General features: G+C 37.9%; 1 protein-coding gene across 2 annotated transcripts in view; it reads right to left on the bottom strand.

Moving 5' to 3' along the window:
* Positions 1-2,316: 2,316 nt before the first annotated feature.
* Positions 2,317-22,344, bottom strand: part of mylka (myosin, light chain kinase a) — a 55,993-nt gene continuing 35,965 nt past the window's right edge. Inside the window, exons 21-37 of one of the 2 annotated variants that reach the window (XM_044131644.1) lie at positions 21,434-21,493; positions 13,957-14,004; positions 13,732-13,859; positions 13,497-13,653; positions 12,747-12,937; positions 12,562-12,673; positions 11,682-11,720; positions 11,502-11,592; positions 11,223-11,426; positions 9,375-9,592; positions 8,566-8,689; positions 8,334-8,486; positions 8,128-8,251; positions 7,222-7,312; positions 6,261-6,389; positions 5,853-5,965; positions 2,317-5,175 (exon numbers count right to left, since the gene is read on the bottom strand). In XM_044131644.1, coding sequence (XP_043987579.1) covers positions 5,041-5,175; positions 5,853-5,965; positions 6,261-6,389; positions 7,222-7,312; positions 8,128-8,251; positions 8,334-8,486; positions 8,566-8,689; positions 9,375-9,592; positions 11,223-11,426; positions 11,502-11,592; positions 11,682-11,720; positions 12,562-12,673; positions 12,747-12,937; positions 13,497-13,653; positions 13,732-13,859; positions 13,957-14,004; positions 21,434-21,493 — 2,117 coding nt within the window. In that variant the 3' untranslated portion in view covers positions 2,317-5,040. The remainder of the gene's footprint in view (positions 5,176-5,852; positions 5,966-6,260; positions 6,390-7,221; positions 7,313-8,127; positions 8,252-8,333; positions 8,487-8,565; positions 8,690-9,374; positions 9,593-11,222; positions 11,427-11,501; positions 11,593-11,681; positions 11,721-12,561; positions 12,674-12,746; positions 12,938-13,496; positions 13,654-13,731; positions 13,860-13,956; positions 14,005-21,433; positions 21,494-22,344) is intronic. The other variant, XM_044131643.1, reaches the window with a different exon arrangement.

Raw genomic sequence — 22,344 nt, 5'->3', positions numbered from 1 at the left:
ACTGTTGTTGCATCAGTCTAAAAGCGAAGTATAAATCATCTCCTGACTCTGCCATCCCAAATGCACTATCAAGAGCTTCTAGACACTCTTCAGGACTAACATTTGGATCAGAAAGGCGAACTGCTTTGATGACTTCTAATGCAGGACCCTTTAGGCTCTCCATTATTCTCCGTCGTTTTTCTTTTGCTGAACATTCACTCACTTCCACCATCATGTAAGCTTGCTCCAACCAATGATCAAATTGTTCTTCACCTGCAGGAGTGGGCACTATGCCGGAGAAAGTGCGCAGGCGGCGAAATCCTCCAGTTTCTGTTGCAGGTTTAACTGCTTTGTCCAGTAGATCACTCACAGCACGAATGAGGGACTCTGTGGGTGAGGGAATGGGTTCTGAACCAGCTAGAAGAGCATGCACATCCTCTGCAGTCTTCCCTTCTTCTTGTAACAGGGTATTTAGTTTTGCACTAAAATCTTCATCTGCACTTGAAGATTCTGCAGTAATGAATATAGGCCATACTGTAGACTCATCTAAAGTCAGCACCTCTCTTGGTATATCTGCATTTCTAAGTTTCTCCCTGCACTCACAAAGCACTAATATTTGATCAGTTGATTCATCCAACATTCTTCCCCTCACACGCACACGCCCCAGACACTTTATAGTCTGCAATGTCTCTTCTATTTGTGCAACTTCTGTATTTTGGGGAACTTTTGTCAACAATGCATGGCTCTCATTTATGCCTTCCCCTCGACACCAACTCCTAAGTTTATTCACAATAACCTCGGTTTGCTGCATTTTGTCTCACTTTTACCTTAACAATAATGATCAGAAAATACTTTGAACTAATACATCAAAACTTAAACAAAGGATCCCAGCGGTGCCTCCATTTTATGTAGCCCAATTATACCGCAATGAAGTGGGTAAGGGCCCCTGAGTTCATTAAACCCATTAACTTATAAATAATAACACTCTCGTGTTTAAACCTTTGTTTAAGTTTCACTTTAGGATAATAATACTCCAGTACTTTTCTATTCTCGTCACTCAATAATATAGCTTTGACCAAAAATAATAAACTCCAAATACTATTCTACAATAAATCAAACACACACCTGTATGAGATTTCTGAACATATATTGAACACAATAATAAGTTCACAAAAAACACTTTTGGTTTCAAAACCTGTTTTTTCAATGTGGGCCCACACTTAAATGTTCACCTAAGCCGGCAATAATTAACTGAAATATAGTCCCAAAAAAAATAAACCCGTTGCAGGCCTGATGTGATGATGAAGCGTGGAATTTGGTACCTTACTCCAGAGAAAACCTTGAACCTTCTTGAAATTAAACTTGTCCTTAGTCCGGTTGGCAAGATGTCTTCAGCTCCTTCACAGGATTCAGGAAAACAGGAAGAAAATCCAGCGCAGACACAGACTCAATGTAAGCTCATCTCTTTGCACTAGGCTCAGTTCTGTAACGCTCCCATGACGGAAACATTAGTCTTCTGTTAGCCGAGTTAGCTCACAGTACTCAGTGTCCATTCATTGTGCTAATGAATGCTATTAGGCTAATGCGCTAGCGAGCATTACATATTACTTGCACCTACTGTACAGCGAATTCCGGTTTGGAATGATCACAGTAGCTACAAACAAAAGTGTAGAGTTGATATTTATAAATAGACTGTCGAGTTGAGAACCTAAATAGCTACAAAAACACTCGTTTCTCATTAACTCTGCCACATTTTCCAGCGCGGTTTTCTATCTCTCTTCTCTTGTTTTTCCCTCTGTTTTCTTTTCCTGCTGACCCTCAGCCAACCATGGACCAATGAAATTGCTTTGTTCTACCCCACTTCCTCTTACAAACATAAGCCCTTCAAAATAAAATATGGTGAAGATTACTTTCCTATAAAACGGTTTTAAATACATTTCTTTTTGCTAACACATATTTATAACAATTTTAACATATTTAAGCAAACATGCTTAACACATTCTAAATTATTATTCCTTCCATGAACTTAACTCAATACAAAATACTCTTATTTTGGACTGGGTTACAAATATATCGCTGCACTTTACTGTATGGCTAGCTCCATGGCTAGCTCGCTGTTACTGTCTCTTTCTCTGCAGTTGTGGAGTCACAATATCTGGGATCATGAGCGCCCCCTGCCATGAGGCAAGAGAACTGCCTGCCTCACCTCCAATCTGTTCTCTGCCGTTTCTGATCGCTTCTCAGCACACGAAACACGTTACACACACAGCTGGCGACAAGAAACACTGTACATTATATATATAAGCTAAATTATGGAAAATCAGTTCAGATATGAAATGTTTTTTAACCATTTTATTGGTGACGTACAGACAGGAGGAGCTTGCTCTCATAGAATGGCAGATAGCGAGAGGTTGATCAATCCCAGGTGAGGCTCAGCGGCTGCTGCCTCACTTCGCTTCCGAGCATTTGAATGGGAAAGTGCGAAACTTCTGCAGTTTTGAAGAAATTTTTTTTAATAAACCAACTGTAAATATCATGTTATTGTAGGATTACGTAGGCCTATGTTACGTGAGTGCATGCCCCCCTTTCCCCCCCAAGGTGTCCTGGTTTTCCTAAATGAAAATATGGTCACCCTAGTTTAGTGATAAAAATTTATTTGTTTTCTGTGAGTAACTACAGTCGTAGTGTTCTCATACAGTTCATCAAACTGGTATATTTTTATAAAAATTAAAGTAATTAAATCTACATACATCTAATACAAAAACAAAACAAAGAGTGAGTCCACCTCTGCTTTAATAGGCGGGGACATGAAGTGCTTTAACCCCTTCTGGAAGAATAATCATATAATTAAAAATCTGTGCATTAAATAACAAAAAATGACTCCAAACACACAAATCGGATGGTTGAAAACTGCAGAGGAAATACTCACACACGCATACACACGCACACAAACACACCTGTGAGTTAGCAGAAAAAACAAAAACATCTTTGGTGTCTGATTTTTAAGAGGAATCAGATTTCATGAAAAGGTTCAAACACAAACAGCTGGAATGTGACTTTCACCCAGAGTTTCTGCCGCCACACAGAGAGACTTCACAGCAATCCAATAAAACATTTAATCTGCTCCTTTGTGATGCTTGGAGTCAGAAACTGGGAGATTCATGCTGAGGTTTTCCTGATTCATGAACAGTTTTTAAGGCCACAGAGGAAGAAAATTGTCCCACAGCATGATGGAGAAACTCTGAGTGTGACTCAGGGTGACGCTTTAAGGCTAACAGCAGGAGGCCAAACGTGACTGAAGCTTCGTAAACCTGCAGCTGAAACACAAAATGATGATCAAGAGTGAAGCTGGACTGTCAGATATCAACAGGAGAAGCTCAGTTGCAGAAGATAAAGAACAAATGTGATCACTGCAGAACCTCCAGGTCAGACTGGGCTCAGCACAGCTTTAAGGCACAGACACAGTGAAGTTCTCCTGACCTGAGTAAAGATGGCCGCCACACCTTCTTCAGATTAAAGGAAAGTGGTGTCAAACGTTTTTCATTTGTGCTGGTGTCATTTTAAGTTATGTTTGAGCATAAAGTAGTTTATGCTAGTTTGTGTGCAAACTGGCATAAACACAGCACATTTGATTGACACCATATTTAATTTGATATTGCAAATATGGGAGTACTGTTTAACCTTTGATGACCTTTGGAAACATTTATTAATATCTTCAAAATCAAAGTGGCACATGAAAATGTGTGCTGCACAAACGTTTGACTCCAATTATGTTTAATTTAAAGAAGGCGGGTCGGCCACCTTCACTCTGTCCCCTCCTGCACTTGTATCAGACAAAAAGATTAAACTTAAAGTGTTGGCAAACATGCTTTTCCTCATGCTTTGGAACGTTGTTTTCAAATCAAGCAGGGACAAAGTGAGGCATCATGAATTAAACTTGTACAGGTTAAAGTTCAGTGACATCACAGCTTCCATAAACTGAACAACCTTATGAAAGCAAGCTGCTAAGGCAGGGAGGAGCCTGTTGGAGGAACCTCCAGAGTCCACGTGAGAAAGATATTTGATGTTTTTAAATTGTGAATCTTGTAAAATCAGGAACTAGTTATGGTTGATCTAGTGTGAAACGGCAGGAAGTGTCTGTGTGGTTATTTTGGAGGAGCAGTTGTTCACAGGAAGACAGTTCAACTGATATGACCTCATATGAGAGGGATGGTGGGCGGGGCATCAGGTGGGCGGAGTCTAACACAGGAAGCTGCAGGGATGAACTGTTTGGCGCATTCACACCAACCCTGTTTAGTCCACTTCAATCAAACTCTAGTTCATTTGTCTAGACAGTCAGTCAGAGAGATGTGAATGTAAATTAAACTCTGATGGGAACTAAAAAGCAAGAACTGGTCCGTCTACAAACTTCGGTATCGGTTTGATTGAAGTGAACTCTAATGCGGTTCGAATGTACATGTGAAGGCCAAACTTACTGGAGACCGAAAAGCAGGAAGCAGACTACAACGCAGGGCATTCTGGGTAAATACAACCAAAACTAAGGCAGGAGTCTACTGCTACTGGGAGAAATGGCTTGTAGTCTTTCGTAGAAGACTAAAGAGAAATCCTACAACCACTAAAATCTGATGCTACTCCATTTGTTTACATTTCCTGAAGAAGGAAGTTGCACTCATGTCTTCTTCAGAGGTTTTTGTGCCGTTTCCTTCAGTAGTTGTTGTTGCAGTGCCCCCACAGTCTGGGAGGGGAACAGCCTTTTAAATAGTTTTGGTTTGTTTGACATAATGAACTGCACCGCCTGAAAATGAAACAAATGTTGCAATTTTGGTCTCCAATTGAACGGAGTGTAACACAAAACACCCTAAAACAGAGTGTTAAAGCAAAATATAGGAGCTTGTTGTATGAAAAAGACATTTTGGTTTATAATATGGGGAAAAAGTTTGCATGTTTCATTCTTTTCACATCACTCCGCCCACCTACACTTCCCACCCCTAACTGTAACTGTGGGTGAATTTTCTGACAGGCTGAGGAGCAGCAGGCCTCCTAAAAGTCCAGCAGGAATCTTTATTCTTCCTCCTCTTCCTCCTCCTCCTCGTCCTCTCCAGCCATCACCTCCACCAGCAGATCTGCTGTGCACGTCGCCTCACCGAGACTGTTGACGGCCTTCACCATGTACTTGGCATCGTCGTCACCTGAAACCTGCAAGTTAACACCAGAAAACAATGAAGCACTGCAAAAAATACAATCTTACCAAGTATTTTTGGTTTAATTTTAATGGAAATATCTTAATACACTTCAAATAAGACGAAAGTAACTTAAAAGTAACTTTTCAGCAAGCTATCGTAGGTCACTTTTAGTCACTAATACCTTAATATTGAAGAAACGTTACCATTTCCACTTATAACTTGGGAAAATGTCTTGACAGTGACAAAAATCTGCCAGTGGAACTAGAACTTTATAAAATCATTATTAAGTAATTATTGATTTAAAACAAACTCCTATATCTTGGGAAAAATGACTTGAAAGTTAGTTTTGTCTTATTTCAAATGAACTGAGATATTACTACTAGAAACTAGGTGAAAAATACTTGGCAAGATGTTGGATTTTTGCAATTAATAAATATAATTAATTTAAAAACAGCAACATTATGTTCAGAAACACTGTTGTGTCATGTTACAACCATATAATTCATTATATTTTAGGCAAATTTTATGTGATGCAGCAACACAAAGTACAACAAAACGGCATGATGGAAGGAAAACAAAACTTTTTTTTAGGTTGCAGAAATGTTGAAACAGTATTTCTGACCGACAGCAGCTTCACTTTCCGGGTCGTTCAACCTAAAAAAAGCAGTGCAGCACCAGATGAACTCTGACCTCTGAAATGATCAAACTACAGTTTCCTTCTTCATCGTAGTCGATCTGGAAATGTCGGGTCTCTTTGATTGGCTGGTCGTCTTTGTACCAAACTACCTCAGGGTCAGGATATCCTAAAGCAGAATGTTTATAGAGTTAAAATCCATTTTTATTTGTATAAAACCAATTAATAAGCTTCAAAAAGTTACGTTTACTGTAAATCGTTAATAGCATCTTATCTCCTTTTAATGTTTCACAGTTTCCACTCTAATAATCATCCTGAAGAGTGTTAATCTAGAATATATATCAGTGAGTGTAAAACTGGAACCCAAAGATCAGGATTATTTAATACTGAACTGAAGGACTTTAGTAAAACACAGGCAGGTTTATGATCATCAGCTGATCAATGTGTATATTGATCGGCTCTACCTTCTATTTTGCAGTCGAAGCGAGCGGCGCTGCCTTCCACCACCTCCACGTCTTTAATGACTGAACTGAAAGTGGGTTTGCTCTCCGTCTTCTGTTCGTACTCCAAACACTCCAGGAACTGATTGTCCTCTGAAAACAAACAAGATCGATTCTGAGGCTTAGAGAGACGGTTTGTCTGGTTCCATGTCAGTGTTTGTTGTTTTATGTCTGTTGTAATTTTGTCAACTTTCAGGCATTTTGAGCTTCTGATCTTCAGATTTTGCATTGCAAAAACAAAATTCTACCAAGTATTTTATCTAGTTTCTAGTGCAAATATCATAATAAAACAAACAAACAAAAAAGACTAATTTACAAGTAAAGAGATAGAAACTCATTTTAAGTAAAAGATTCCTTAATAGTCATTATAGACACACTTATTCTATTGGCAGATATTTTTACTAGTAAAATGGGAAAATGTCTTTTTATAAGGTAAAAATAACAGCTATTAGAATTAATACTTTAAAAAATAATAATATAAGGAATCATTTACATAAAATAAGCTCTTAAATCTTGCTTTAAAAGTTACTTTTAAGTTAAATAAGACAAAACTAAGATATTTGCACCAGAAACCAAAATACAAAAATACTTGGTAAAATGTTGTTTTTGTAGTGTGTTTACTGTATTTAGTAAACAAAACCCATAAGTTTAGAGGGGGCGTATTTCAGCTGTTTTGTAACTATGAGGTCATTTTTTGTGTTTTTGGGTCTTGGTGTTTGTAACTGTTTTGAAGAGTGTTGTCCGTAGTGAGCCCGGTTCTGCTGAAAGTTTGTTCCTGTTAAAAACTAGTTGTTTCTTCTCTCTTCACCTTGTGCATTCCTTAGATACTTTTTACCATCTGACATTAGATGGTCAGCTGAATATGAGTCTCAGTGTTCGGTAATTAGGATTGAATGCTGAAAAATGACTCGACTGGGTTTGGTACCTTCAGTGGGTGAGCCTTTCTTTGCACTAACTCCAGCCATCATGGCCATGGAGGACAGTCTGCTAATCGCTCGAACAGCGTGACCCGTTTTCTGCCAGAGAAAAAGAAACATTCATGTTCAAACAGGATGGATGACGATTTCTGTAGGGAACATATTAAACTTAAAGCCCGGCCTGCCGTAGCTTTTTATATGGGACACAAAAAAAGAACCTTCAAGGTAACAGTTGTGACTCAAATATTATTTTATCAAATCAAATCAAATCAAATCAGTTTTTATCTGTACACTTCCAAATTGCATCAATCAGTCCCTCCAGTTTTTAGCCATTTTGCAATTCTGGAACTTCACACAAAATGAATAAATCCCTGCATATTTTCGAGCTAATGCGTCATTTTGAGCTTACGGCAAATTTTCTGCAAAAATGGTCAAGAACATCCAGTTGGAGTGATGCTAACACATACCTGCAGGTGGCAGTATTTCTTACTTCTACTACAATTCTGCATCAGCCTTACTTGATGTCAGGTTATAGTCAGATTGATACGAGTAAAAAACTCAGAGCTATTGTCATACATAAGTGTAAATATTGCTAAATTTGTAAGAAATATTTTTACATAATCACAACAAAACTGTAATTTTGATTGCAAGAAATCACAAAACAATTGTGAAATCCTGGAGGGACTGATCAATGTGAAAAGACATTGAATATTAGTGCTTAATGAATACAGAGGCAGCCAGTTATTGATATTTTAACAGTTTGCTAATGAGTTTTACCAATTGATTCTGGTACAATCAGCCCTTGAAAACATTCATGATCTTGATAAAAATGGCCCAAAGTGAAACTAAGTTTTCCGGTCCTGCTGTGGAGTGTTTTGCTGTTAAATATGATTGATCCTCATGTTGGTGTTTACCTGCCACTTCCTCCTCAGGATGTACTTCTTCATCCTCTCCTTGGACAGCTTGGTGGTCTTCATGGTGTTGGTGTCCTGTTTCAGCCAGGGGTGTTCAAAACACTGAGGGCAGGACAGCCGAGCCCTGAGGAGACGAATGTTACACTGTAAACACTCAGAGTGATTGCAGATATTTAACTTTTATGCTGTAAAAACATCAGGGTTACTTCATGTCTTTTTTCAGCAGGTTGGTGATGAAGTCTTTGGCGTTTTCAGAGATTTCGTCAAAGGCCTCGTCCTCAAAGTCCCAGGTTGCCGAGGTAACATTGGCCAGAGTCTCGTTGTCGTTGTCGCCCATGAAGGGAGAGAGACCGCTCAACCTGAGGAAATGAACAGAAAGAAAATCTTAGCTAACGTTTAGCTAGCTGAGTCGGAGCTAACAGAGTGTTGTTTCCTCACAGGATGTAACAGATGACTCCTATACTCCACATGTCTGTGGGGTAACTGATGGCTTCATAATTTATCACTTCAGGAGCCACAAACTCTGGAGTCCCAAACAAAACCTTCAAAATTCCAGCGTTTGCTGTAGGGGGACAAAAACAAAAGTTAAATAATCGCTATCAGAAAAAGGAACAGGAAGAAATACTGACAGAAGTTGTTGTTAACGGTTCGTGTCAGTAGCTGTTTCCATCAGAGATGTTCACAAGTCATTTTATTCAACTTCAAATCAATTCTCAAGTCTTCCTGGAAACAAGCGTGGTATATTTTTGTAAACAATTAAGAAAAAATGGTGTAGTAGGTGTGCTGGGCCAAATGGTGGCGCTGTACCACTGGGACAGAACATCATAAAGAACAACCAAAACGTTTGTAATTGCAAACATAATTTTGCTCAATGGAAACCTGCTAATTCTGGAAAAAAAAGTTTTTTGATAAAATGTTTTAGTCCTAGGATGAGGTGGATTTTCAGCTGTATAAGTATTAAGTATTCTGCACAAAACTGCAATGACAAAATTCTTTTGCATCATTTGAGTCACATGACCAACAACTGGCAGAAAAGATGACAACAGGAAGTAGATGGAGGACGATAGCGCTGCATGTTTTTAATGACTTATTGCACCACAAACTTATTTATGTCTGACTGCAATTGCGTTTCTTATTTAATGGAAACTGCGAAATTGTGTTTTTTCAACATTAGCAGCACATCGCCAAATCTTTGCATACATTTCTAATGGAAACGCAGCTGGTTATATTAGTCTGAGTCTGGTTACCGAGCCGGCGGGCGAGGCCGAAGTCGATGAGTTTGATCTTGCTGCCGGTTTTGTTGACACACATGATGTTTTCCGGTTTGAGGTCGAGGTGGACGATCCCCTGTTTGTGGATGAAGTTGACGCCGTCGATGATCTGCAGCATGTATTTAATCACCTCCCTCTCCGTCAGCTCAAAGTCCTCGTCGATGATCCGCTCAAACAGTTCGCCGCCAGAGATCCTGCAGACACAGAGAACAACTCAAACTGATTCATTTAGTTACTTCGCACCATAAATGGTTCCTATATCTGAGTCTTTATAATCGACCAGCACAAAAATTAAAGTGTAATTACTTATTACCGATGAAAAAGAAATAATTGTGAGTGAAATAATCTGCCAGTGTAACAAGACATTATTTCATCGGTTCTGATAAATAAATTTTCAGCATTATTAATTTTTCACCAATGACCCCCATGACCTTGTGGAGGATTTTCTCAGAATAAAAAACTAAGTTTGATTCTCTGGTGAAACTTGTTTGTTTGTTTGTTCCTTCATTGTGACGTCTGCTGCTGTTTCCAGTGAAGCTGCAGACTGAAATGCTGCAGTCAGATAATCCGACTATAAACACGTCTCTTCCTGTTTGTATTCCCAGATTTCATCGTGTCAGCACTTATTTGTTGCTTCCGTTCTAATGTTTATTTATCAGAGTTAAATTGAAAACTAGATGTTGACTCGTTCCTGTTTGACATGAGAATTTCTTCTGAATCAAAATCAGCTGAAAGTTCAGCTGGAAAGCAGGAATGACTAAAAAAGAAATATGTTTCAGGATGAGATGAGGTCGAACTTTGGCTCTAAAATTAGCAGACAAGAAATGTTTGCTCCTGAATTCCTCCCATAGCAGAAGAGGAAATTGTTTTCCAGTGTTTCCCACTGAAAAAACATTTTGTGCTTAGATAAAAAACAGCTCAGAGATCTGATCTGTGATATTCTGCTGCAGGTTGACATAAGAGATAAAATGAAAAACAAAATGCTGTGATTCTTTCAATAATAAACCAGCTGTAAAACTTTAATCAAACCAGTAAAGTAGTTTTATTTTTTTATGGAAAGGTATCTGTAAATGATTGCAGATACAAAATGTAAGAATTGATTTTGCAGATTTGCCTCATTAAAAGAAAAGAAATCCACTTTGGAAACTTTTAAGGGGTTTGACTGAAAGTAATGCAAGTTTCTTTTTATCAATTCTGAGCAATAAAAACAAGATTTAGGTCACTTTTATAAAAAAAAAAAAATCAAAAGGTGATCTGGGTGCATCACAAGAAAATACAAAACACTGCAAAAACACAAAATCTAGTATTTTTTTAAATCTAATTTCTACTTCAAGTAATCTAACCCACTTGAAATGACAACATTAACTTTTCAACAAGATATGAGAGCTTGTTTAAAGTCAATAATTCCTTATTTTGATTAAAAATGTTTTTCTCCACTGGCAGATTTGTTCACTTGTGAGAAGAATGTTTTCTTATGAGTGAAATGATCCACTTGTGGAACTAGTCATTTTTAAATCTATACTTGAGAATCATTGACTTAAAACAAGCTTCTAATTCTTGCAGAAAAGTTAATTATAAGTTAGTTTGGTCTTGTTTTAAGTGTACACAAGAAACTGGACCAAAAATACTTGGTAAGATTTCATGTTTTTGCAGTGAAAGCTGATCTGGGTGCTGGATATTGAACACATTGTAGCCAAGATTTTATGATGTGATATTTTAATTTGTCTGGAGGAATTTTGCCCAGATTAAAGATAAAAATGTCTCAAATGTCCCCCTGGTCCATGAGGTAGAAGCAAAGCAAAACCCTGCAGAGGGAGCACCTACATCTCCAGCACCATGACGATGTCGGATTTGCCCTCGAAGGCGTCGACACACTGGACCAGTTTGGGGTGATGCAGGGAGTTCATGATGCTGATTTCCTGTCGGACGTTCTCCTTGTCTTTGGCCGAATACACCTTGATAAACTTCCCGGCCCAAACCTTCTTCGTGGATTTCTCCACCAGCTTGAAGACCTGACCGAACTTCCCCCTGAGACAGAAACGACACACTTTACGCTGCGCTCACTCAGTGGTGGTTGCTAGGCGACGGTGGGCGGAGCCTTACGTTCCCAGCCGCTCCTCCACGTCGTAAAGCTCCTTCACCTTCACATCGGTTTTGATAGTCACGTCTCGGTACTCTGGCTCTTTTTCCAAGTCTAAACACAAACAGGAAGCAGGTTGTTGTGGTTCTCATGGCTGATGAACATTGCGGTTAGTTTGTTTATGTGCAGACGGAGGCTCATACCTTCATCCTCCTCCTCTGCCTCAGCATCATCCTGGTTATCTGTTAGAGGAATTACAGCAGCAGCCGTGTTAGTCCAGTTAGTCGTTTTAGTTCAGCCTCCGTAATTCAGCTGACCTGCTACAGCCCAGTTAGTCAGATAAGGTTCTGGTTTAGTAGCAGATGGATTCTGATTAGAATTGAGTAAATCAATTAATCAATTAATTACAAGATAAATTAAAATGAGCTCAACAATTTCCATCTGAATATTGTTTTTCTGTTTTTTTCTCTCTTTCTACCAAATACTGGATAAGAAAAGTCTTCAATCTGGTGCTTTGGCCTGAATTTATTTCCTTAAGTTCAGTTAATAGTTCATTTTATTTGTTGTTTCTGTTTTCTTTACTTATTTTGGAGATTTAAAATGTCGTCCAGTTAAAATGTTATATGTAATGAGAAATTAAAGTTGATTAATTTCTAAAAATATGTTTTTGCATTATTATGCCACACTGCAAAAACACAAAACCTTTCTAGTGCAAATGTTTTAGTTCACTTGAAATAAGAGAAAACTAACTTAAAAGTAACTTTTCAGCATAATATAGGAGCTTGTTTGAGGACAAGCTAAAACATTGATAATAAAAATACTAGCAGCACCAGCAGATCATTTCATTTGTGACAAAACATTTTCCCCAAGTTACAAGAGAAAAAATCTGCCTGTGGAACTAGAAATTTTTCATCAAAAATAAGGAATTATTGACTTAAAACAAGCTCCTATATCCTGCTGAAAAGTTACTTGTACATTACTCGTTTACGGCGATAAACAGAAACTGGACCTTCATCAATCAGAAACCTTGTTACATGGATTTCTGTCAGAACATCTACAGAAAGTTTAGTTTTAGTTTCTCACCGTCGTCCACTAGTCCCATAGTTACGGCTTCAGACTCGGCGCTCGGCTCTCCGATGCCGTAAATGTTCTGAGCTCGAATTCGAAACTTGTACTGTCGTTCTGGAAGAAGGTTCTGGAAGCACAGACACTCTGTTTAACCTCTGACCTGAACGGCTCCTGTGTCGGGTTAGGAGATGAGAGCCCACCTGGATGTTGTAGGAGGTGCTGTTGCAGGACACCAGCTGCTTCCACTGCTGGTCCACGGAGTCCCAGATCTCCAGGTGGTAGGTCTGCACGGCGCTGCCGCCGTCGTAGGTCGGCCCGTACCACGACAGGGTCAGGCTGGAGCGCCGGATGTCAGAGGTCGCAGGGACCTTTGCTGGGGGGTCGGGTTTGTCTGAGGAGGATTTACGATTATGAATATTATCACTGCAAAAAGTACAAAACCTTAGCAAGTATTTTTTTTGTTTAGTCTCTAGTGTAAATAACTTAGTGCACTTGAAACAAAACTAACATACACATGACTTTCCAACAGGATAGAGAAGCTTGTTTTAAAAATAACCTTTAAAGCTATTCATCACACTTTTTCACAAAATCATTCTTAGCTAATGAGATTTTTAACTGTTTTAGAGCCTCTTATTACTTTAAATCCAATTAAGCTGCTCTTGTCCACAGCCTCCAACTCAACGTTTCCACTCACACATGAAAACAACTGCAAACAGATGGGCAATTGTACAACCGTGCATCTTTGAAATGCATAAGTGGAGCTTCCTGCACAGCCAACAACAATGCAGCAAATGGTTTCTGGATGGTAAGTCAACAACAAAACACTAGTCTTTATCAGCAGCCATTGTAGAGCGCATACTGCAGTAAAACCAGCTGACCAAACATGCTGGAGTTCAGCGAGTGTTTTGTAATTAGCTGGTTTCAGCTGCTCAGCAGACGTATTTCTTTACCAACGATGGTGAGGTTGAGTGCGGCCTGTCGGAGGCCGTAGCTGTTCCTCAGCTCCACGGTGTAGCAGCCGCAGTGCTCCTGCTGCCCGCTGCTGATGGTCAGCTTACTGCTGCTGTCTGTGCTCTCGATGGAGACGTCCGAGGATCCCTCCTGGATCTGACCCACACAAATACACCAAACACTCCCAGTCAGAAGGTTTCAGGCTGAGCCAGTGTGTGTGAATGAGATACTCACTGGTTTCCTGAACTTCAGCCAGGTGCAGTTGATGGGTGGAGCTCCAGAGTATTTGCAGAGGATCTCCACCTTTTCTCCTGACAGGATTTTCATATCTTCTGGAAACTGGAGGATTTGAGGAGGCAAAGCTGCACAAAAAACCCCAAATAATAAAAAAAAAAAACTAGCAGAAAACATTCAGTTCAGATCCATGTATGTTTCTGGTCATCAGTTGGTGTGTTTCACCTTGTTTGGGAGGAGTCTTTGGAGTTGGCTTCTTTATTCTGGCTTCACCTGAAGGAAACAAACAGAGCCGTCAGTCAGCTATTGTTGTGACTTTTTATTGGTTAATTCAGTTAGTTTTAATTAGTTTTTAGAGTGAGCTTGCTAGTCTTTATTAGTTAAATTATGCCGTTACGGGAAGATTATGGAGTAACCTGCTTGTGTAGAAAATACAAAATCAATTTAGCTTCAGTTCAAAAAGCTAATAAATAGATTCATAAAGATAAAAATGAAGGAGTAGAAGACAAAGTTACATCCATCACAGTTAATCCTGTAAACATCCAAAATCTGCTCCTTCATTTTAACAACTCAGATCTGTTTCACTCTGAGACTTTATTCACGTTTTCCATCAAATGTTTTACAACTTGTACCATAAATTAAAGTTTGATTTGGTCTTCGTGTGAGAGTTTCCTCATGTGTGCAGGAGTGACGGTCTTGGAACAGAAAGTCCGACTCCATCAGAGAAAAGCAGCAGAACAAGAAGCGTCTCTGACGACCATATAAGGACAACCTATTAATAGTTCCTCCTGAGCAGGAAGTAGCTCATGGAGTTTGTTATTTATTCTCCAGATGAATAAGAGGCCATCATCTTATGATGCTGGAGGTGAAAGTCTGCCTGTTGTTTCTGATTTATCGTTTCAGAGAAGACCGCCGTCACTTTAGGTTCCCATAAACTCCACAATCAGGAGAACATCTGGTTTTAAAACAGAAGCACAAAACTTTTTCCACTTCACACACACTCACTAACTCAACTCTTACAAACCCTGCTGGCATTTCACTGTTAATAAAACCCGACATGTGACAGAAACGCCTTAATATGGTTAACAAAAGTTTATTTACTGCCTGAAGGAAGAAAGGATGAAACAGGGAGGAGAATAAATCAGAGAAAACTGTAATTCCTTCTGGCCCAGATGGTGGTGTTGATATCTCAGTGTTTAAATCCAAGCAGCATAAAAAAACCCTTAAAGTACTTCAGAAGCAGGAGGATTTATTTCTCTAAAAGTTTTTAATCTGAGAAAATAAACTTGAAGAAAAAACAGACGAGTCCCAGATTGATACGCACTGCAAAACACCAACTCCTACAAAGTATTTTTGGTCTAATTTCTAGTGGAAACATCGTAATACACTTAAAAATTGACAAAACTAACTTATGAGTAACTTTTCACAAAAATTTAACAGCATGTTTAGAGTCAATAATTCTTGAATATTGATAAAACATTCTAGTTCCAAATGCAGATTATTTCACTGTTATATCTAATATAAATAAAGCAGTTATCACTAATGAGGGAATTTCTACTCAGATAAAAACAAAATATTACACATTATTATCTCCCGTCTGTAATGAGCCAAACTGATGTAAATGTGAGCACAGCGCCCCCTGCTGCATGCAGGATTACTAACAAGAGATTTTCTAATTATCTTTTTCTACAGAACAATTCAGAGCTTTTATCTATAAATAAGGTTGTAAATATCTCAGATCAGAAAAATATGATCTACTTTGCAGAACAAACAGAACCAGAACACAGAGAATCAAACATTTCTTCTCAGCTACAGCAATTAAAAACCCGGTTGATCCTTTAAAAAAATCAGTCAGATATCTGGACTTCAGTTCAACATCGCCAAAACACATTTCAGCCTTTTTTCTTATTAATAATCTTAGTTTTCTTTACTGAACACCTGAAGCTGCTTAAATAAGTGATGCATTGTTTTTAGTCTTTTAAAGGGCAGAGTGATTTAAAGTGAGACTGAAGCCCAGAAGAACTTTTCATCAAGTTAATTGGATCCAAAGTTGACTAAGTGCCAAACAAATAAAATGAATGTGTCAAACCCGAGGCCCGGGGGCCAAACCCGGCTCGCCATAACTTTTTCTGTGGCCCTCACTTAAACAAAACCTTCTAACTAACAGCTGTGGACTTAAATATTTATCAAATCAAAATCATTTTAGCTGTATTCTGCCAAATTAATGTGAGAAGATGTTCAATATGGGAATAACTGATTCAATGGAAATACAACTATTTATAAATATTTTAATAGAATAGAAACAAGGCTAATTGCTCTGCAGAGGGAAAAATCAAGTCTAGCAGCCACAACAGGCAGAAAGGTTCACACAAAAACATTCTTCGTGTGAGATACAATATTAATGTATAGAAAAAGATTAATAAGATCAATACATGATCAATACTTTCTGCTACAACCGACCCTTTGACGACATTCATGATATTGATGTGGAACAAAATGAAAATGAGTTTGACACACCTGAACTAAAAGAAGAAAAAATAAATGAATAGAAATCAACAAAAGTAGAACAGCAAACACTCCAGCTATAAGAGAAAGCTGCATTTCCATTAACTTTATAACATTTTCAATATCAGTTTGTTTAATGGAAACATAATTATTATTATTTTTTTAAAAACACTTTTTTGTGTTGGACTGAGGTGGTGTTTTGGCTGCATCAAAATTGATGTTTTTTAATAAAACTGCAAAGGAAACACTTTTTTCGTATCACGAGTCATGCAATCAACAAAGAGTACTAGTTAAAAATATCTTGATATATGTGAAATAATCTGAAGTAGATGTTTTTCATCAATATTAAGTAATCATTGTCTTAAAGCAATAATTCCTTCTGTAGCTCTTATACCTAGCTGAAAAGTTGCTCTTAAGTTAGGTTTGTCTTATTTCAAGTGTACTGAGATGTTTCACTAGAAACTGGATAAAAATACTTGATGAGATTTTGTGTTTTTGCAGTGAAATAGTAACAAAACCAGCTGAATGAGCCAAACTGTCAATAACTTTCTGCTGTGTGACGCTCAAGCTGCAGAGATGCACTTGTTTAAAAACAACAGGAAATGTAAGTTTCTGCCTGAGTAATCACTTATTTCCAATCTGCTAAGTGTTTAGACCCAAACATGGAACCAGCAGGTTCAAGAAGATGAGCTTCTTAAAAGGAAAGCTGCTTCACTTTCAGGCTTTTCATCTGTGCTGTGAAGTAAAACGACATGCGAGTGAGGCAGAGAGAGCAGGCCTTAAATGGAAACGAGGGAGAGGAGCTCCCAGCCTCCATCTTCATCCCCCTCCAGCCCCAACACCGACATCTTTCCTCTGAGGAGAAAACTCTGCAGAGGAATGAGAGTCTCCGCAGATCCGACAAGCTCAGACCTTCAGGGAGGTGTGCAGGATAAAAATACTCTGAAAATATTTCACTTATCCTCCATTCAGCTCATAAATGAACTTTCACATAAATCAAACTGTTTTTTTCCCCAGATGTTCTTGCAGTTGCAGCAATAATAACGATTTATAAATAGTGATGGTTTAATGTCTCTAAATTGTTCAAACTGTTATGTTTGTATTTACTGAGAGAAAACAATTTCGGCAGGGTGTTGTAAACAGCCATATCACAGCCATAAAAGGACTTGCAGAAGAAGAGTTCAGCTCTGAAGGCACACAAGAATGTGACGCAATCAGTCACTGCAGCGAGAAACAAAACACTTATGGAACTGATGCAACAATTTCAGGATCCAGATTCAATTTGAAAACTAAGAATAAATGCAGGTGGTGAAGAGTGGCCTTTTATGCTTCTCTGGACAGATTAGTATAAATAGAAAACATGTTCATTAACATTTCTTTGCACAAAACCATTCTTCGATAATGAGGTTTTGCTCAGTTCTGTGTATTTTGAGATGGCCTCTGTCTCTTTATATCCAAATAACCTGCTCCTGGCCACGCCCCCAAACTCAACGTTGACACTCACAAGTGCAAATGGCTGCAAACAGATGTGCAATTATACAACAGTGCATCTTCGGAAAGCATTAGTAGAGCCTCCTGCACAACCACCAACAATGCAACAAGTGGTTTCTGGATGGTACGTCATCAACAAAACTCCAGTAGCCATTGTACAGTGAACACAGCGGTAAAACCATCTGACAAAATGTGCTGGAGCTCAGATTGGGTTGCCAGGTAACAGGCTAGGTTTCTGGAGTTGCTAGGTAACAGCGCAGTGATGTTACATCCTTGAGGTTTTTGAAATGACTCATTTTCCAGACACCAAAAAAGATTTGCTTATTGGCTGGATGTTATTTTTTTAAGTGCTTGGGATATTTTTAAAGCAGAAGAAAACTCACATGGAAGTTGTTTTGTTTTTGCTAATAAATGAATTCCTCATCCAAAAACTGCAGGTTGTATTTTATGAAATTAAAATAGTTTGATTATCTTAAACATGAAAAAAAAAACAACAACAAAAAATGTTTAAGGGGCTGATTTTTTACATTTATGGAGGTCTTGTGTAGATTTCTAATATAATAAATAATAATATAATAAAGTTCATCTCCTTCAATTAAAGCTCATGTTGCAAATGACAAAACTTAAAAATTTTTGTTCCTACTTTGCAGGATTGTGCTGCAGGTAGGAAGAGATTCCTGGTGACAAAGCTGCAGTTTTATACAATCTGTCATTTCTAATGTTTCTCTCCACATCAGAGCCCAGCTGAAATAACAGCAGGTGCGTCGCCTTTAGTTTACATAATGACGGTTCCATCCGCTGACCTGCTGAGACCAAATCAGGGATTCCTCAGATGGGAACACCAGGCCTGTATTTCAGACCAATACTGACTCCCACCATCTAAAGCTGGAAAATCTGTAAACAACATCAGTTATATGGGGAATTAGGCCAATTTAAAATGAATCAAATAGAGCAGGAGTGATATAAACAAATTGAAATGTGCTGGCAGCGACTGATCCATGATGTCATCAACTATTTTAGAAAAACTTGCAAACAAATAAAATTTTACAGAACTTTATACACGTCTCATTTCTACAACAGAGTATTAGGGCCAAGTGAAGAAAAACAAAATTAAGAGAAGAAGGTTTTAGTAATACATTCATAAAGTTACACAAAAATAAAGTTGACATAATGAGCAGAAAGATGTAATTATATGAGAAGAAAGTCATAATATTACGAGAATAAAGTCGAAATAATACGAGAATAAAATTACAATATTTTGAGAATAGTCATAGTACTAAAAGAATAAAGTTTAAACATTGAGAATAGTTGTAATAATATGAAAATATTATTTTATTCTTTATTATTATTTAGACTTTATTCCTGTATTATTTCTACTTTATTCTTGTAATTGTATTATTTTTATTTTCTCAGCTTTGCTCTAATACATCCCAGCTTTAAATTCTCTGTTCTTCTGACTTTAATGTTTTAATTATCTGCTCTGGTTTCAGTTTTTCTCTCTCTGTGTTTTCCAAACGGACCGTATCATCGGATCAGATCCTGCAGAGTGTTGATTTCTGGACGTCGCTTTGATGAGAAAAACTCTGCTAACTGACTCAGGATTTAATGCAACAACACCACAGAGTGAGGTTTTAAGTATCGGTTGCTGCTCTGTGGAACAAAAGAGAACGATGTCGCGTTTTATCATCTGGTAATTTGTTCCAGCTGCAGCGGCGAATCGGACACTGAGGAATGCACACGTGCTCAGATGCACATCAAGCAGAAGGATTTAGAGTCAGATCATAAAGATAAGAGCAGATTTTTCCACTGAGGCTGCAGGCAGAAAACAGAAAATGTCGTCTGCAGTCATAAAACGCTTGTGCAACACATGTTTAACTGATGCTGTTTGATGGAGAAACTGACTCCATGCACCTTTAAAACAGGACAAATTGGAGCTATTAGTTTAAAACAGAAAGATTTTCATCATGGACACATGTTCACTTCTCACTGAGTCACATTTGTTTTCTTAAAACATCAGTGAACCAACAACTCTGCAAAAACCTAAGATTAAATATCTTAGATTAAGGGGAATTATTCTTTTTTCTGTTCTGAAAAGATCTTTTTTCTCACAGAGAGGCTTTTATGTTAGAACATTTCCCTTATCTTAAGTGTTTCGTCAAGAAATTAAAACTTGATATTAAGAAAATACCACTTATTATGAGTAAATGTGTGATAGAAGCTAAAATATCAATAATTGCAAAGCAAATTTCAAGTCTAGAACTTATTTTTCAAAGTAAAACAAATAATCTAATTTTAAGCACACAAAAAAAATCACTTAACTAAATCTCTTCAGATAATTAAAACAGAAGTTGTTGACAAATGGGATTCTGACTCTGCTAGTGCTGCACACTGTTAAAATTGTATATTTAAAAATATATTTAAATGTTGTTCCTCTGACAATGTACAGAACAATAATACCCAAAATGCTGCAAGTATTTTGGCTCTTTACCTGAAACTTTGATCTAGACATCAAAATGATCACACTGGCGAGACAAACGAGATTATTCTCCAAATAACTTTGAAATATTTGACAATTTTCCAAATGCAAGTTATTTTGTATTATCAGTGGCCATATGAAGCTTTAAGTTCAGACCAAATGCATTGTGTCTGCAAAATGGCTGTCATGCAGCGAGAAACTATAACGTATATTTTGAACAGGCAATAATTTGGACAATCCGAGGATGAAACTAGAACTGGATTGTTTTGAATTGTCATGAGGCGAAATCTCATTTTATGTATTAATTTTAGTCAAAAAACTCTAAATCTGACACTACCTGCAGTGGTCAATGTTTGGGGTGACATTTTTTAAATCAAATTTTAATATTTCTTACAGAATTTATTATTATTTTTAACCAATTCTTGCTAATTATGAGCTAGCTACAGGCTAGATGTTCTTAGCTTGCTATTAAATTAGCTTTAATAAATTAGCATGTCACATATGTTGTGACATAATGTTAGAGAAATGTTGACTGCAGACGCTTTGAGGAGAAAAAAAACAATACTAATATTTCTTCTTTATCTTTAAAGCCTCTGATTCTTCACCTACACTGCAAAAACAGAAAATCTAACTAGTATTAATATTTTTATCGAGTTTCTAGTAAAAATATCTTAATACACTTGTGATAAGGAAAAACTAACTAACACAAGTAATTTTTAGTGAGATATAAGAATTTGTTTAAGTCAAGAAGTTCTTCACATCGATAAAAAGTTCTGGTTTCACTGCCAGATTATTTTACTTATGAGAAAAAAGTCTTGTTATAACTGGAACTAGTACTTTTTGTTTTGCTTCTATACATCACTGAAACATTACCTGTAAGTTAGTTTTGTGTTATTTCAAGGACGCCCAGATGTTTCTCCTAGAAACTGGACTGAAATACTTTGTCAGGTTTGGTGTTTTTTGCAGTGTAAAGATCAGGAGATGTTCCAATAATCAGAGGACGTCCACCGTTTACAGCAGTGGAGCTCCGAACAGTAACCCGACAGTGATTTACGAACTGATGTTTCCAACGATACACAGAGTCGCTTTAAAATAGAAACCTCCCGCTGTGTTTGTGTGTGTCTTTGTGCGTGCATGCGTGTGTGTGTGGGAACCAGTAATCCCAGTCTGTAGCTCCTTATTGGGACAAAAGGAAAGAGGCTGGTGCGGCTGCATATTTTGGAAACTCACTCTCTGAGGTCGGAGCTGCCTTCTTAGACTTCTTGTCTGTCGGAGAGTTTTCTGGTGGATCTGGAGGAGGACACACACACACACACACGCACACGCACAGAGGAGACTTTAAACACAGGACAAACAGCTTCACTCAGGGTCACAGTTTACATTCTAGGAGTTTTGGTTGGAAATCTCTCAGAATGAGGCAATAACAGCTGCAGAGCCTAAAATCAACAGTTACTATAAGAAGTGAGAGTCGATTCTGATGGAGCAAAACCAAAAGATTCAAATCAACTGAAGCAGAGTGGATGGACTCAGACCTTAACCTTAAGAGCCACACAAAGACGGTTAGAAAGTCGGCCTTCTATCACTTGAAGGACGTGTCCTGGATTCAAGGACCAAAGTCACAGCAAGATCTAGAGAAACTCATCAATGCTTTTATCTTTAGTTGCATTAATTACTGCAACATGTGTGGTTTTGATTATATTTCTTATTTAATGGAAACCCTGCAACTGCAAAATTGTGTTTATTCCATTTTAACAGAATACGATCCGTCCTGAGCCGATTTGTCAACTGGTAAATATCATTCTGATGATTCTGTTGATGATTCTGTTACATCTTCACAGAAGAAAAGAAAAATCAGAGAAGAGCATCCAGCTGGTTTTTTCTTTACTTCTTCTCCAGCAAACCAAACTGCTGATTTCCAGTCAGCAGTTTCCTTCTTCCCAGTAACCGTTTGAGATAAATGCTGTTTGTTTGTGTTCTTTTGTTCTAATTACAGGAAGCTGGAAACAGACGGAGACTCCAGAGGAATCAGGAGGAGCAGGGAGGAGACCTGAGGTCCCTGAACTGATCTCTCTCCAAGCCTGCAGCTCCTTACACACTGCAGACTCAGATGTTTATACTCATTTCTTAAAAAATGCTCATTA

The sequence above is a fragment of the Gambusia affinis genome, linkage group LG11 (genome assembly GCF_019740435.1).
Source record: "Gambusia affinis linkage group LG11, SWU_Gaff_1.0, whole genome shotgun sequence".
In the NCBI taxonomy this organism is placed as follows: domain Eukaryota; kingdom Metazoa; phylum Chordata; class Actinopteri; order Cyprinodontiformes; family Poeciliidae; genus Gambusia; species Gambusia affinis.
Note: the sequence above shows the minus strand (reverse complement) of the source record. Positions and strands in the feature narration are given on the sequence as shown.